This window comes from Leopardus geoffroyi, chromosome C3 (assembly GCF_018350155.1).
Source record: "Leopardus geoffroyi isolate Oge1 chromosome C3, O.geoffroyi_Oge1_pat1.0, whole genome shotgun sequence".
In the NCBI taxonomy this organism is placed as follows: Eukaryota; Metazoa; Chordata; class Mammalia; order Carnivora; family Felidae; genus Leopardus; species Leopardus geoffroyi.
Genome location: NC_059338.1, coordinates 100,610,972 through 100,629,146, shown reverse-complemented (window position 1 = coordinate 100,629,146; position 18,175 = coordinate 100,610,972). Strand labels below are relative to the sequence as shown.

The 18,175-nt window shown below is 38.7% G+C and overlaps 1 protein-coding gene across 3 annotated transcripts in view; it reads right to left on the bottom strand.

The window, feature by feature from the left end:
* The window catches only part of EIF3E (eukaryotic translation initiation factor 3 subunit E), a 55,491-nt gene extending 54,182 nt beyond the window's left edge, over positions 1 to 1,309 (bottom strand). Inside the window, exon 1 of one of the 3 annotated variants that reach the window (XM_045453896.1) lies at positions 1,128 to 1,309. In XM_045453896.1, the coding sequence (XP_045309852.1) occupies positions 1,128 to 1,217 (90 nt within the window). In that variant the 5' untranslated portion in view covers positions 1,218 to 1,309. The remainder of the gene's footprint in view (positions 1 to 1,127) is intronic. The other 2 variants (XM_045453897.1, XM_045453898.1) reach the window with 2 other exon arrangements.
* Between the last annotated feature and the right edge of the window lie 16,866 nt (positions 1,310 to 18,175).

Here is an 18,175-nt window from a genome sequence, read left to right as displayed (position 1 = left end):
TCTCATGTAATTTGTCTAACAATCCCGTAAGGGAACTTTGCTGTTCCCTAACATCACAACTTTGGAGTTGTGTTATTTATTTCGAAAAGGATCAGGTGAATGAGGAGTATACATATCTAATGAACCGTAACTACCAGGAAGATTTGAAAAGTTATCAGAACAATGTTATGTTTCTTTGAAGGGCTTTTTGGTCTTATTGCTTTTGGGACACACAAATCTACTCCCCAAATCTAGAATTCCCTAAGTAAACTTATGTTGTAATCTGCGTTCACATGCAGAATTCATTTACTTTTCTGGCCAATATTTGAATCCTTTCATCATAGTAATATCACTTTATTATAATTAATAAAATGTTATCAATTTCCCAACAAATTCAAGGTGTAACTAAGACCAGTATATCAAAACTTTTAGGGTTGAGATGTTTTGAAATGAGGTACCAAAACCACAGACTAATCTCACGATGTTTTGAGTAGCTAAATGAATGTTAACACTCAAATTACTCCAAGTGTGTATACACCGAAAAAAGCACTGTTAAGTAAAAACTGTCCAATTTTTGGCGGGGGCAGGAGGGCGTCCCCATCCGACAAAATATGCCACGCTTCTAGAAGTGGCAGGAAAGACCAGGAAAACTCTAAGGGAAAAATTCACAACTTTATGGAAATTAAAGTCTAGCTATTTCACATAAGGGTAGGAAAATTATTCCAAAGTTCCAGCAAACAAAAACAAAGCCAAGCACATCCTTCCCACAGTTTCTGAAAGAAAAATCAAAATCTCTCACACACCAATTTGCTTTCGGAAGCAAGCATTACCCCAGCGAAACTGGCGAATGATCAACTTCCGAGAGGAACCGACGCGGAAGTCCCTCCGGCACCGTCACGTCAAGAAGTGAAGACCTCTTTCTCCCCGTAAGTTGCCTACTGACACTTCACCTCTCTTCACAACCGAATTCTGCGGTGCTAATCCACTGAGAAGACGCTAAACTACCAGCAGATGCTTACTGCCCGATCCAGGACCAAACTGGCGGCCGCCTCACACGTGTCAGGCCTAGCGCTAGAGTCACCGCCTTTCGGCCTTCCCCAGTGTATCAGGCGTTCCCACGCCTTCCTCGCGCTCAAAGCCCCCCTCACCTCTTTTACGGAGAGAAATTCGAGCAACGGAAAGACTAGATGCCGATCCAAAAAGTGCGCGATACGAGTAGTCAAGTCGTATTCCGCCATCTTGGCAAGGAAAAAGGGAGTCTGAGCTCACTAAAACTTTATTCATAGCGCCGACAAACGAACAGACAGGCCCCAGGTTGCGCATGAGCAGTAGTTCAACTAGCCAGGGGGAAAGGGGCGGGGTTCAGCCCGTAGCGCTCCGCGAACAGTGGCGCATGCGTGCCAAGGTAAGGTAGTTCCTCTAGGCAACTCTGGGATTGGGCGGAGCGGCGGGATCCAGATCTTCTGTTTGAAAGTTTGTCAGTATCCTGCAGTGCATTTCGCTAGTAAATATTGAAAATTGAGAATTGATTGCTGAGGGATTGTCGGTTACATTGGGATGCGGCAGAGGACAAGATAATGAGGCTCCTGTATTCCGAAAAGTTGCGTACAAGAAGGAATAGACCTGAGGTTTCGTTTGGCATATATTGATCATTTTGTAATCGTTTGTTAAGTTATGGTGGGACGCGTTTCTAGACAGGAAACAAGTGAAATAATTTTAGTTTATAGTAAAAGCCATAATTTAGTGGGGGTGGTCGGGCTGGGCCTGTTTAATTGGGGGGCGGGGGTAAGAGAAAACTTAGATAGGGTAACAATTTAACTGAGAGTTTGTACTGACAGAAGGAAGCCACGAAAATTGGAGCCAGGGTAAAACTATGCTGGTGGAAAGCTTAGCAAACACAAAGGCCATGAGACAGGAAAGGACTTGGTATGTTCCAATAGCTAAATATCCTGTGTGACTAGACAGTAAGGCAAACCACTCTGAAAAGGGCTAGGTCATGATTAAGATAAGGAGTGTGGATTTTATTCTGGTTTCCTTTGCTAGTCCGTTTTCATCTTTCAGGCCTCTTCATTTTGGAGTCCTTGTGGATCTTGGAGCTTTTCTCTATCTACGTTAATGCCCTAGTTGATATCATTCAACCTAAGGGCTTTAAGTGCAATCTATACCTTGACAACTCCCAAAGTATAGCTCCAACACAGACTATTAGTTAGCCGCAGACTCACATACATTTAGCTGGCTACTCAACATCTATTAACATTTCCGGAACAAAACTCCCCCATGTAGCTCATCAAAACCTGCTCTGTTTGCACTCTTCCCCATCTCAATGAATGCCAGTTCCATCTGTTCGGTTACTCAGACCCCTCGGAATCACCTTTGACTTTGTTCTTTCTCTTACATTCTACATTGAATTTACTAACAAACCCTTTGGTTCAAACCTTTGAAGCATATCCAGATCCGATCAGTTCACACCACCTCCAAAGTCACATCCTTAGTCCAAACACCATCAATGTCTTGCTTTGATTTTTGGGGTAGCTTCTTCACTAATTAGCTTGCTCACTGTCTTTTCTACCTATGATTTATTCTGATACAGCAGCCAGAGTGACTTTAAATATGCTTAAAACTATCCAAGCCTTATTATCTTACACTGACCTCGTCCTCTTCATCTCTTCCTCATGTTCGTTCTAACCCTGGCCTGAAGCAACAGTTTTCTATCTCTGTAGATTTCTCTATTCAGGACTTTCATATGAATGGAATCATATAATAGGTAGCGTTTTGTCACTTTGCATAATATTTTCAAAGTTCATCCAAGCTGTAGCATTACTCGTACTTCATTTTTTTCTATGGTCAAATAATATTCTACTATGCTGCTGTACCACATGTGATTTACCTATTTATCCATTGATGGACATTTAGGTTGTTTCTACCTTTTGGCTACTATGAATAATGCTGCTATTAACATTCATGTGCAAGTTTTTGTGTGGACATATGTTTTCAGTTTTTTGTTACCCAGAGATGGAATTGCTGGCATATCTGGTAACTATCTGTAGTCACTTGAGGAATTGCCAGACTGTACTATAATTTTGCAACATATTAACACTGGAGGAAACTGAGTAAAGGATACACTGGATCACCCTGTATTATTTCTTACAGTGCCTCTGAATCTACTATCTCAGAGTAAGGTTTGAATTAAAAAAAAAAAAAATGATTCCTAGGGGCACCAGGGTGGCTCAGTTGGTTAAGCGTCCGACTTCAGCTCAGGTCATGATCTCGCAGTTCGTGGGTTTGAGCCCCACATCGGGCTCTGTGCTGACAGTTTAGAGCCTGGAGCCTGCTTCAGATTCTGTGTCTCCCTCTCTCTCTCTCTCTTTCTGTCTGCCCCTCCCCAATTCCTGCTCTTTCTCAAATTTAAATAAACATTAAAAAATTAATAAAAACATGATTCCTAGACTCTGGGCGTAAGAAACTGGGTACTCACTGATGACTACTATATGGGGGGAGAATGGTAAAGGAATAGGTATGGGTGCTAAAATCAGGAATTCTGTTTCAGACAGAATAAGATCCCTATTAGGTATCCAAGTGGTAATGTGTAGTATGCAAGTTGAGACACTATTCTGGATCAGTTGGTATAGTTGTTACTGCTTACCATGCACGTACAGTGGATACGTGCCAGGACTCCAAGTGGATGCCTGAAACCATGGATAGTACTGAACCCTATGTATATTATGCTTTGTCCTGTACATATATATGTACGATAAAACTTAATTTATAAATTGGGCACAAAGTTTTCTGGAAGCCCAGATACTAAAGTTGTAATAGAATATAGACAGGAAAAGAGGAAGTTAAAGAAATAGCAACCAAAGCTTCTAGCAGAAGTGGGCTGGGGGCAGAGAAAGGAAGCAATTAGGTAGCAGTATGGAAATTTTCCAATAAGGAACATAGGGCATTTTTGAGAAGCAGAGAGAAATAAGATGCAATTCAGTTTGATTATCATTTTGAATTTTTACCATATGGTAGGCACTCAGCTAGGTATTAATGGGAATATATTATCAGTAAAGGCTATATAGGAGCTTTCAACCTAATAGGTGGCAATTACTTATTCATTCATTCTGTATAAATTGAATACTTAACAATGTGCTAAGCACTGTTCTAGGTCTTGGGAATATAAAAACTGACTATCTTCTCTAAAGAAGCATATACTCAAGGGAAAGGAGATGGATAAAAACAGATAAATATATACTTTGTCCAGTGGTGATGAATGCTGTGAAGAACAATATGCAAGGTAGAAGTTAGAGAATGGTGAGGAAAGGCTTCTAATTGATATAAAGTTGTTAGGAAAGACCTCTCTGACAAAGTAGAATGTGAAAAGACACCTGAAGCAAGTAGGGAACGTATGGTTTTCTAAAGGAAAATTCCAGGTAAAAGTATAAAGGTACTGAATCAAAACTGCACTTGATGTCCTTGAGAAATAGCAAAGAGACTAGAAATTCAAGAGCTGATTGAACAAAAGGAAGTATGAGAGAAGATGTGTTCAGAGAGGGGCTATGGGACAGATGACAATGTCTGGAAAGCCACAGTCAAGACTTTGGGTTGTATTCTGAATGAGATGGGAAGCTATTGGAGAATTTTGAGCAAAGAAATTACATAATCACAGTTATGCTTTGAAAAGACCACTTCAGAGGTTGGGAGGTGGGGGCAACAAGCATATGCATAGAGAAGCCAATTAAGAGACTCCTGAAATAATTCAAGCAAAAGATGATGGCAGCTTAGTGATAGCATTGAAAAAGTTGTGCATAGTAACAAAATTCTGAATATATTTTAAACACAGAGCTATCAAAATTTGCTAATGGACTGTATGAGAAAGAAAAGGGTCAAAGATGACTCCAAGGTCTAGAAGAACTGAGAGGCCATTTACTAAAATGAAGGGTGTGATAGATACATGTTTTAGAGAGAAGGCAAGAGTTTAGCTTTGGACATATGCTTTAGATGCCTATTAGACATCTAAACTGAAATACTGATTAGGCAGTGGTGTATATGAATCTGGAATTCAGGAGACAGGTAAAAGCTGGAGACAGAAAACTAGATCTTGTCAACCTATTGATGAAATTGAGAAACATTTACTGAATGAGATCAGAGTGTGAGTACATTTGGAAAAGACATGAGGAAGACTAAATCTTAGGCACTTCAACGTGTAGAATTTGGGACAACTTAGATAAAGTAAAGAAGCTGGAGAAAGATGAACCAGGAGATGGCAAAGAGAAGAAGAGAAGTAAGGGAAAGTGGTGTCCCAGGCGCCAAAAAAGGAGAGTGGTCCATACAGGAAAGAGCAGTATATCAAATGGTGTTGTTAGTTCAAGGAGACAACTGAGTATGGCCCTTTGGCTTTCAAAATATGCAGGTTATTGGGATGCCTGGGTGGATCACTCAGTTAAGCGTCTGACTCTTGATTTCATCTCAGGTCATGATCTCACAGTTGTGGTATCAAGCCCCACATTGGGCTCAAAAGATGGGAGGAGAAGTGAAACAACATATATTCCATCTTTTGGGGAATTTTACTAGAAAGGGAAGCAGTGAAATAGAGCTATAGATGTGGAGTCTAGGGAGGGTGTTTTAAAACATGTATACTGATTGACATGATACGATATTTATGTATATGACTGTCATGGAAGGATAGAGTATTAATCCGAGACTGTAGGGAATATGAGAAGAGCATGGGTCCCAGTCAGGCTGGCCCCAGAGATTGATTCTCAATGGGAGTAGAGAAAATGGGGAAATTTTGGTGGGTTGGATGTCTTTTTTATTGAGCAAAGAAGAGGAAGTGGGCTTTGCAGGTGGTTCAGGAACAATGTGAACAATGTAGAGACACAAAAACAGGAAAATGGAAGAAGCATTTGAGAAAGACAGCTTGGGAAGTTAGTTGAAGATCAAAGACTAAGGGAGGATACGCCAAAAAAGAAAGATGAGGGCCAAATAGTAGAAAGCTTATATGAGGAATTTGAAATTTATCTGAGGTCACGAGGAACCTTAAAATATTTTTGAATATGAGAGTGAGTAATCCTATCTGTGTTTCAGGAAGATAATTCTGACAGTTGTATGCACAGTGGGTTGGATAGGTGAAATGCAGCCAGGCTGTGGAAGGTCTTCAAAACCAGACTGGGAAATTTGGATTTGATCAGATAGGCAATGGGAGCCACTCATTAAGTTCTTAAATAAATAAAGAAATAAACAAACAAACATAGTGGTTTGTTGTCCTTTAAAATTAAGCTAGAAGTGATTTACAAGTTGGATTAAAGTGGTGACAGATTGGAAACTCTACTGATTTGCCTGGCTTTTCCCTTGGAATTTTCCTTGCTGGTTTGTGAAAATATCTTGTTTCTTTTTATAAGAGAGATTTAGCTCCAAAGATGGAAAATCTGACTTTCTTGCTTTATTATCTTTCTAGTGTTTTAGTTAAAAACAGATACTACAGAAAAAGAACAAGCAAAGCCTCACCTAGTATTCCGTGGTATTTGATTCTCATTCATTTATTAGATATTGATTGAATGCTTTCCATTGGCTGATCACCATGTCAGGTTCTATGGAAACAAAGAAAGGAAACCAATCTCAGCCCACAGGAAGCTTATAGTTTATTGGTGGTAGCAAGCATGTAAAATGTAAAATAATTGTTGCACAGTGTGAGAGAGTCTATTCAGAGTGCACTTGGGAGTCCAGGGCAAGAAATGATTTGCTGTCAGAGGAAGTTGGGTCTTCATGGGGAAGGTAACATTTGACTACCTCTACCAGAATACATAGATGTTTAGCTGGCTAAGAAAAGAGGAAAGAATGAGGGATGAGCAGGCACACAGACTTGGCCTTGAGAAAAAGCATACTGTGATCAAAGACATTGAGAAAGTCTTTATGCCTAGAGGGTGCCATGTGTAATGTCAAGTGGCAAAACATTAGTCTGCTTTGAGGGATCAGGGCTAAAATGTCAAGGGTACTGAGGACTATGCTGATAAGTTTAAATTCTATCATGCAGGCCAGTCTTCCTAACTCTTTTAACATCTCCCTTTGACACATCCTCTTCCTCTGTCTTTCTAGTTCAGGCTCTGATCATCTCTCACACAGACTACTGCAATAGACTTTCAAAGGCTCTCACTGTCTCTGGTCCTGCACTCATCTAACCTGTCCTCCTTTCTGCTATCCAGATGACTTCAATATACAGCTAATTTTGTTATGAACTGAATTGTGCCCCCAACTCCCAAAATTCATATGTGAAGTCCTAACCCATAGTACCTTAGAATGTCATTGTATTTGGAGATAGGGTCTTTAAAGGGGATGATTAAGTTAAAATGAGGTCATTCGGTGAGCCCTAATCAAATATGACTGGTGACCAAATATGAAGACAGATTAAGACACATGCACGTACAGAGGAAAGACCATGCGAAGACACAGGGAGAAGAGAGCCATCTACAAGCCAAAGAGAGAGGCCTTTAGAAGAAACAACTCTGCTAACACCTTGATCTTAGACTTCTAGGCTGTTATTTAAGTCAAACCGGTCTGTGGTACTTTGTTATGGCAGCCCTAGCAAACCAATAAATTCTGCACTTCCTATTTCATATAATAAAAGTCAAAACTTCTTAGCATATTATATATAAAGTTCTTTGGAAACTTATCTCTCCAGAATCTTATACCTTTCCATGCTAAGCTCTGCTCAAACAAACCACCAAGTCTACTGTTTCTCTACATTAAGAAGAAAGATCCCAAATAAACAACCTAACTCTACACCTTAAGGAACTAGAAAAATAACAAATGGAGCCCCAAGTTAGTATAATAAAGAAAATAATAAAGAGCAGAGCAGAAATAAATATAATAATAAAGAGCAGAGCAGAAATAAATACAATCAAGAACAGAAAAACAAAGATTAACCAAACTAAGAGTGGGTTCTATGAAAAGATAAGCAAAATGGACAAATCTTTAGATAGCCAAACAAAGGAACAAAGACAGAGGATCCAAATCAAAGTCATTAATGAAAAGATAACCTGCAAGAAATGGAAAATTTCTTAGAAACATACAACTTATCAAGACTGAATCAAGAAAAAACTGAAAATCAGAATAGACCAATTACTCTCATAGGAAGATTGAATCAGTAATCAAAATTCTCCCAACAAAGAGAAGCCCAGGACCAAATGTCTTTACTGGTGGATTTTACTCTTTACTATTTAAATAAGAATTAATACCAACCCTTCTTAAACTCTTCCAAAATGTCAAAGAGAAAGGAACACTCCCAAATTCATTTTATGAGGATAGCATTATCCTGATAACAAAACCAGAAAAGGATACTACTAGAAAGGAAAACTATAGGTCAATTTCCCAGGTAAATATGGATGCAAAAACTCTCAAAATTCTAGCAAACCTAATTCAGCAGCACATTAAAAGGATAATTCACTATGATCAGTGGGATTTATTCCTTGGTTGAAAGGATGGTCCAATGTATGCAAATCAGTCGGTGTGATACATCATGCTAATAGAATGAAAGAAAAGAATTGTATGATCATCTCAACAGACAGAGTGTGTCTATTCTATATCTAGGTGTTTTTTAAGTTTTTTTTCCAAAATAATTATTTGACAAAATTCAACATCCATTTATGATAAAAGTGCTTAATAAATTAGGCATAGAAGGAGCATATTTCAACATAGTGAAAGCCATGTATAAGAAGCCCACAGCTAACATCATACTCAGAGATGAAAGGCTGAAAGCTTTTCCTCTAAGATCAGGAACAAGACAGTGTGTCTGCCTTCACCACTCCTATTCAACATAGTCCTGGAAGTCCTAACTAAAGCAATCAAGCAAGAAAAAGAAATAAAAGGTATGAGAATTATGGGGCGTCTGGGTGGCTCAGTTGGTTGAGTGTCCAACTCTTGATTTTGGCTCAGATCATGATCCCGGGGTTGTGGGATCAAGCCCCGCATCAGGCTCTGCACTGAGTGTGGAACCTGCTTAAGATTCTCTCTGTCTCTCTCTCTCTCTCTCTCTCTCTCTCTCTCTCTTCCTCTGCTCCTCTCCCCTGCTCATGCTTTCTCTCCTGAATAAAAACTTTTTTAAAAAAGGTATCAGAATTGGAAAGGAAGAAGTAATATTGCCTCTATTGGCAGATGACATGATTTTATACATAGAAAATCCTGCACACTTAACCACAAACTCTTAGGTCTAATCAGTGAATTCAGTAAAGTTGCAGAATACAAAATTAACATATAAAAGTCAGTAGTGTTTCTATACCCTAACAACAAATTTTCTGAAAAAGAAAGAAATCAGTCCGATTTACAATAGCATCAAAAACAAAATACTCAAGAATAAATTTAGGAGTTGAGAAGTCACTATTCTGAAAACTACAAGACGCTGATGAAAAATTAAGGCCCAAATAAATGGAAAAGTATTTCATGTTGATGGAGTAAAAGAATTAATGTTGTTAAAGTAGCAATACTGCTGAAGCCATCTATAGATTCAATGCAATCCCTACCAAGATTCCAATGGCATTTTTTACAGAAGTAGGGAAAAAAAAAAAAAAAACTTCTAAAATATATGTGGAACCATGCATTTATTGCTTCTTCACTTGCTTTCCAGCAGGTCATTCAGACGAAAATGCCCTTCTGCCCCCTCCCACCCCACTGACCACCTTTTCACTTTTTAAGACTCAAATGAAGCATCATCTTCCATATACGGTGTTTTCCACTAGCAGAGCATATCTGAAGTAATTAATCCCTCTTTCTAACCCTCTTTACTGGCAGCAACATTTATCCCATCCTGTAACATTCTAGCCCACTTTCTTTTTTCTACATGTTTTTTTCCTCCTACTTTACTATACAGATCTTGAGTATAAGGACTATGATATCTGTCTTTATAGTCCCAATTCCTGTCTTAGTGCCTGGCACATAACAATTATTCAATAGATACTATGGAAATGAGTAAGTGTGCACAGTGTCTGGATATCCAGACCTATGTGTTCTTCAAAGAAATCCAGCCATATTTTGGAATGGTTTAATGAAATCCTATCATTACGATAGGGGACACATGTTTTAGAATGCTCATGTCTCCTGATTTAATAGCTTTCTTACATATTTATAAATAACACTAAATAACATTATTTGTAATCCAGTTACCCTTTTATATACTGCATGCAGATGCCTATTGCATTTTAGCATCTGCCTTCTTTAGTTATATTTCCAGTTCATTTACTCAGCACACATTTGTTCAGTTTCTATTTTGTGCTAGACACAGTGCTAGATTGTGAAGTTAAAAAAAAAAAAAAAAGAGAGAGACTAAATGCTGTTTCACAGTTAGGTAAAAGGGACAGATACATAAACCAACAATTATACTTTAGTGTGGTAAGTGCAAAGGTAGAAATGTACAGGAGGCATTAATGGAGTAATTTCATTAGACTGAAAGTGCAGACGTACCTTTCATCTAGGTGTTTTTTAAGTCTTTTTTTTCTCCTCCCAAATAATTATTACTTCTTGGAGTGTGTATCTTCAGAAGATGACTTTTTCCTGACCTTATTCTCTTGCACTGGAGGGACCTCTTGTAACTCCTTATGTGCTGATTCTACCTAATGCCTGCATGAGAATTTCCAGAAGCCTCAGTCCTGCTGTCATCCTCATTAAAGTATCACAGAGAGAGAAGGTGCCTTTGGAGGACTTAAATCCCCTTCTTTCTTCACTTACCACCTCATATAAAGCTAGGATTGACAGCTAATTCTATTCTACTCTGAGACTTTGTAATAAGTGCAGTGAAGGATATTGGCCAAAGGGAACCATCACTGCTCTTTCTCATCTGTCTCCAACACCAGGACCTGGAATGTGGCTACCTCATTCTTGGGAAAGTAGCAATTACTGGTAGTTGGGAGTATCTCAGAGGAATCTGAAAGAATTGTGATGAATCTAAAAGAGCTGACAAGCTAATATAAACTGCTGGCCACTTCAGAACGTAATTAAAACACCTGTGTATCTGTTCAAATACTTCTAATTCGGTGTGTCTTTTATAGAATATTCTGTGTCGGTATTATCTGTCTTTAAAAATTCATGCAGTCTAAATAAGCCCTTACCGCCTGATTACCAGACCAGTGTGGTTGGTTAACATACTTACCAACAGAAATATGTGCTGAAATGCAATACAGGCTTCTGATAATGGCAGTTGTCATTTGAACACATTCTCTTATGTGATAACAACCATCTTCAATTATCTGGCTAAAAATCCTATTTAGCATTTATTTGAAAATTTTACTGTAAAAAATACAGGCTCTTTAAGAAAATAATTTTTAAATCAAGTTTCCATATTACTTTAAGTTATATATCTCAAGCCAATGTTAGATCTACTGGCTATGAAGAAATTAAGCCAGTATTGCATGCACGTCCAGTTACTGCTGATCCAGCCAAAAAATAAAAGATAAATATTGAGATATTATAGGAAGCCAGGCAGAATTTTCAGCCTGGAACCCAAACAAGAAAACACAGTTTTCCAGGCACTCCAGCGCCCCGAGGCAGACGAGTTAAGTAGGAGAACAGTAACACTGTTCATACTTGTGGCATACCCTTTGTCATATCGTATTTACTTGATCTGTTTACATGTCTGTCCCTTCCACTAAACTATGAGTTCTACAAGGTCAGGAATGAGGCATATTTATGTCTATACCCATTTACCTTTTGGAAGAAATAAAGAAAAGAGGGAGGGGGAAAGGCCTGTAGGTAGCCCCAAAGGGGAATAACAAGTGGATTCATGGGAAGGCATTTAAATATTTTAATATTATCAAACTAACCAGGCAGTAAGAGACTATGGATGTGGTTAGTGAAGTCTTACCTGACTTTGCTATTTAGAATAGCTTCCTCCAACATTTCAATACCTTATTTCCCCACCAATGCTTATCACAGTCTGTGTTTACTGATTTAAGTCTTTCTCACCTCAAGGTAATTTCATGAAGGCAGGAACCTAATCTGTGGTCTTTTTCATTACTGCCTGATAACTGTTTGTTGCTTATTAACTATTTGCTGAATGGATCTTTGAATGAATTAATATGTGTTATTTAGGCAGAACTACATGATAAGAAAAGGCTTACTTATGTATCCTGGTGTGTGTGTGTGTGTGTGTGTACACATAAATATACATATAGACATGTATATACATATAGAACTATTGAAAAAGGAAAGAATGTGGAGTGTCTGGGTGGTTCAGTCAGTTAAGCGTCCAGCTTTGGCTCAGGTCATGATCTCAGGGTTTGTGAATTCAAGCCAGCATCAGGCTTGCTGTCAGCACACAGCCCGCTTTGGATCCTCTGTCCCCATCTCTCTCTGCCCCTCCCTTGCTGGCGCTCTCTATCTCAAAAATAAATAAACATTAAAAAATAAAAAAGAAAGAATGTGAAAATTCCTTGATTCCTGGAATTTGATCTGTAAAAGGGAGATCTCTCCTTTTTATTCTCCTATGTGACAATGGGAAATTAACTACATGTCACGGAAGGAGGGAACTAAGCTAGTGATACTCTTATTTTGAAGGCTTCTCTGAGTCCTGGAGATCAGGAATGAGGGAGTTGTTACAGGCATTAAGCTCCATTTATTTAACAAAAGTATTCTGTACCTGTTATGTGACAAGAACTGAGTGGGGCCACAAGATACAAAGATGGCTCAGAGGAAGGTTGTAAAGCAGCAACAGGTAAAAACCAGAGCTCCTGGTCTGTGAGCTGCTGGAAAAGATCTGTGTACTAACTTCACGTCTTTTGTTTTTTTAATCTCTTCATTTCGTTTTGATTTTTAAATAATTTGTTTTTTAAAATTAAAAACCTTTTACTTTATTTTTAAGGCATTAACATAATATTTTTTAATTTATGTATTAATGGTTTAATTCTTTTCTAATTTCTGTCACCTCAGTGTTGAGCTTTTCTAATTCTGATTGACGATATTCTTTCACATCTTGAATCATTTTCTTAATGTCTTTTTTAGGCTTGTTTTGAAATGGTGGGTTACAGTTTTGAGCTGTTTTGTGAGCACATTTTCCTTGTCTGTAGGAATGTTAGTTTGCTCCTTAATTCCTTTTTCTTATAATATTTTTGTAAGGAATTTTCCCTCGATACTCTCCTCATGCTCACTTCTACGGGAAATTAAAAATCCACCCCCCCACCCCCCCCCACCCCCCCGAACATTTACGGTTAGGCTGGTGGAGAAAAGCTTTTCTGACTTCAGCATGCCCCCTCTTTGGCTGTTCTCGTATAGCGGTCAAAACCTTGGTGGCTAGCTGTCTGGAATTCTCTGGCCCCACTTCCTCCCCCTGCACCTTTTCTTTCTGAAAATCTCTGCTGAGATTTCTTCTCTGCGCAGCAGCTTTTCCTCAGTGTGGAACCCTACCCCAGATCAGCGCACTGGGGCAAGACGCAGGTTTGGGAGTCCCAGGGAGCCCTCCTGCTCTGTTCCCTGCAGTTTCGCGGGCTGAAGCGCCCATCCGGCGGGAACGGACTAGGCGCCGGCTCCCACCCCGGCTGCGCGCTGCCGGCTGCTGAGCCTGGAGCTGCTGCGCGCTCGCGGCGGCGGTGGCACCTGCCGGCACCTGAGCTCACCTGCCTTGGGCTATCGCAGGGCTTCTGCTTTTTCAGGGCATCCGCCTGCTGGCTTCCTTCTTCTTCCCGCACTGACCCTGAGAATCTGACTATTGGGGATTTGGCTCTACCCGCTTGTATTTTGGGTGCCCTAGCTTTGCTGCCACGTTTTGGCTTCCCCACGTAGTTACTCTGTTTTTGTGGTTATTTGCTTGCTTTTGCTTGTTAGTTTTGTAGGAATTCAAAGACTTAAAACCTGGGCTTCCACCGTCTCCCCCGAATCCCTGTCAACCGCATCTAAAGCTGAGAGAAAGCTGAGACTAAGCAGATATGACCTTCCACACAGGCTCTTTGAACTAAAGAGCTGTCCTAAATGTATGCTTCCTCGTTATCCATATCACCACTGTCTACACATTTAGCAGCTTATTTCTTCCCTAGCCAGTCCTGCTGGGTTCACCTTTGTCCTCAATCTCCATGCTTGGTTTAAGTAATCTCCCTAACAATCACACAGGACCATGTCACTTCCCTGTTGCAACTCCTTGGCAGTGCATGCAAGACCCTCCATAACTGGGGACTTTCTCTTTCTCTTGTCTGATCTGGTGCACAACCTTCCAACCCTGTGGGTTAAGGACTACTGGCCTGCTTGCGATCACACACATATTACATTGTCTCATGCTCAGTGCTTTTGGAAGGCCTTTCCCACCATTTCTCTTCTGGCTAATTCTTATTTGACTTTCCAGATTTCACTGCCCTCCTCTTGGATCTTACAGCATCTCGTACTTCTTGTCATTGACCAAGTGAGATACATATGATCTGCTTAAGTGTCTGTCACTTCCAGTTGGCAGTAAACTAGGGACATCTTACTCACCTTTGTGTGCCTCGCATCACATATAATGCTTTGCACATAATTTTAACATTTTCACTGCCACTTGCTTCTATCTGTCCTTTCTGAGTCGTTTTACAACTGCTACTTGGTACTAGCTTTGTCATATTTACTGCCATGGTATGTTAATAGAAAAAAAAATCAATTTTCTCTCCAGCTGAGATATGTCTTCTGAGCTTCAGAACATTTATTTGCTGCTTGAGTAACATCTTCACTTGTGTATCTCCCAGGAATCCAAAATCAATATCTGGCTCTCCACTGGAGTTCCCTTTCTTCATCAGTGGCACCTTGTTGATCATGCCCGAAAATAGGAGTCATGCTAACTCACTATGTTTTCAAAGCTCCCCAGTCATCAAGTCTTTCTGATTCCACCTTCCAAGCCTCTCTCAGCTCCATCCTTTTCTTATCCACTGTCACTGCACCACTTGAAGCCATATAATCTCTCACCTGAAGCCATTTAAAATAGATTGCTAACTACATTCCTGTATCTACAGTTGACCTTCTCTAGTCTGTTTTACATACAACAGACAAAAAATTACTCCTCGAAAATGAAAATCTGATCAGCTTGTCCTCTGCTTTAAAACCACTCACTGGCTAGGGCCCCTGGGTGGCTCAGTCACTTAAATGTCTGACTCTTGATTTTGGCACAGGTCATGATCTCACAGCTCTTGAGATCAAGCCCCACATCTGGCTCTGCACTGACAGCACAGAACCTGCTTGGGATTCTCTCTCCTCTCTCCTTCTCTCTTTCTGCCCCTCCCCACTTGCACTCACACATGATCTCTCTCCCTCTCTCAAAGTAAATAAACTTAAAAAAAAAGTTGCTTTTCATTGTTTTTAGCATGAAGTCTGAAAATCCTTAAAATGGCCTCTAAATTCCTGTTCCTTTTGCTCACTGATTTCCTTTAAGTTTCTCAAATTCAGCCAACTCCTTCCTATCACCCAGTCATTCTATTTCCTCTGCCTGGACCCTCCTTCCCCCTTACCAGGCCAAACTCATACTTTGGCTGTAATATGGTAAATACTTTTCTGCTCTTTATAATTATATTCAATAAATACAGCCCTAAAAATAGTTTACGTTTGCTTGTTTTTGAACTTTACATACGTGAAATCAAATTCTACAAATCTTTTTATGACTTGTACTTTATACTCAACGTTATGTTTGAAGGATCCATCCATATTGCTGATTGTATAATTTTTCCTTTTTCTTGCTCTACAATATTCTACATTTTCTTAAAATCTGTTCTAAAGTCAGTGAACTTTAGGTTTGTTTTCAGTCTGGGGCTATAATGAACTATGAATAATGCTGCTACAAACCTTCTTATACACATATCCTGATCTACCAGTGCACCCATGTCTTCATAGTATATTCCTATGACCTTTGACAATTAATGCCAGATTGTTTTCTAGAGTGGGCATTCAAGATTATACCCATACCAGGAATATATGGGAGTTACTACTGATATACATCCTTGCTGACACTTTTTAATTCATGCCAATCTGATGGAGGAGTGTTTTTTTTTTACACTTTTTTATAATAAATTGATGCTTTACAAAATAATAACATGGCAATATGTGGTCAATTGTTTCCAGAGCTGGCCACACAATACCTCTAATTTCACATGCCCTTCTGCAATGTCATTTTGTAGTTTCTCCATTAAAAATTTGGAGTTGATTTCTCTTCTCCTCAAATCTGGGCTGGTGTGATGACTTACCTTGACTTCTAGATTTAAGTCTTCAGAAGCCTGGTAATTTCCACTTTCACTTTCATGGAATCCAGCTGCCATGTAAGTTCAAGCTAGACAACTGAATGACGAGAGATGATGTACAAAGAGAGAGGACACGCCATCCCCCAGCTATTCCCACTATCCCAGTTAAGGTGCCAGACACAAGTGAGGTCATCTCAAATATTGCCCCTTCACCTGAGCTTGCAGCTGAATGCAACCGCATGAGTGGTCCCAGCCAATATCATATACAGAAATAATAAACGCTTGTTACTTGAAGCCACCCACTTGTGGTTATTTTGTTATATAACAATAGATAATTGAATGAAAACATATATCAGAAATCTTTAAAAATGCCTATACCTTCCATATCAATTTCTTTCTTTTAATAATCTATCTTAAAGAAATGTTTTAAAATATGTACAAAATTGTTAATCATAGTGATAATTGTATTTTTTTAAAAAGTGGAAACAACCTGTGTGTTTAAAATTTTAATGTGGAGTAATAAAATAAATTATTATTCTTTTATAGCATAGAGCACTCTACAGACAAAATTACATTGAAAGGAATTTTGACGATATTGGAAGATGCTGAAGAAAAATACGAGGTGGTGGTAATGGCAGGATCAATATATATTTATACATATATTCTTCTTTAAAAATTGTACATAGAAAAATAATTGGAAAAAGCAAATCAATATATTAACAATAGTTTGCGTGGGTTCCCCTCCCACCCCCTAGTCTTTGAAAGTTTTCTATGGAGATCATATATTACTTATCTAATGAGAAAAAAGATACTAATGTCATTTTTTGGGGCAGTAGAACATTTCAGTCAAATTTGACACACTCTGGCAGAGAAAAATCCCCTACTTAGGTTTAAAGTTGTACAGGCTGTGGCACTCTGCTTCCCCTGGTGGCAGTCATTTCAAATTTCAGAAGCAGACATAAAGGCTAGGTAGCCCACGTTTTTGAAATTTAGAGACAGTTTCTAACTCTTTTTCTAAATTCAAAATAAACTCTACTCTTTTACTGTTAGAATTATTTCATAAAAGAAATGGCATTTCAAAGCGCTGACTGTAAGAAGAATGCAATCTCAAAATAAAAGACAACCCTTTAAGCACATTTAACTTTATGAAAAACTCACTAAGGACTTTGAAATTTTCATTTTGCCATGGACTAGGGAGAATTTATTTGGGCAACTGGCTCCAAGAAAGAAAAAAAATGCTGAAAACTTAAGACTACACAGAGATATTGAAAGCCCTATATATTCTTACTCAGTAGAAAACCACCTAGATTTCCTAATAAAATTATCTTTCAAGTTGAAAGGGATGAAACTTCTAAAGTTATAAATCCAGTTCAGCTTTTTTCAAGGGCAGAGTTTCTCCAAATGGAGGTGCTTATATAATGTTCAGACTCAAGGGCGCTATCCCAAACTCATGGATATGAATCTCTGGGAGTGTGGCCTAGGAATCTACATTTTTAACAGCATTCACAGGGGAGGTTTATACACCTACGATTGAAGGAAACATTATCTTTTAAGGCTTCTCTATATTGATCTGGTTGGCAGATCATGGCTGTAACATGTAAAAATTCACCAAGATGTAAACTTAAAAAGGTAAAAAGAAACAAAAAATATTAGGAATTACATAATTTCCTTAGCAAAATAAACTTAGCAAATTTTAATTGACACTAGCAGTCATAATTTATATATTTCTGTTGCTCTGAAGCAGATTGTTGTGCATTTTGTTAGCAGACTTAGGCACTGGTCATTTTAAGAGTCTCATGCTCTACTGACTGAGCTAGCTGGGCACTGGCACTGGTCATTTTAGAAACAATATTTTATATAGCTTTGGTTAAAATAGTCTTATTTTTTAATGGAAAATAATTCTGGTTTATAGCCAAATTTATGTGAAAAGACAAGCCATTATTTTATTTTCTTTGATATAGATAACATTCATTACTATAGATTGCTAAAATTTTGTATTTCTTTAGAAAGTTGATGTTTCAAGTAAATGGTACATTTAAACCCATGGA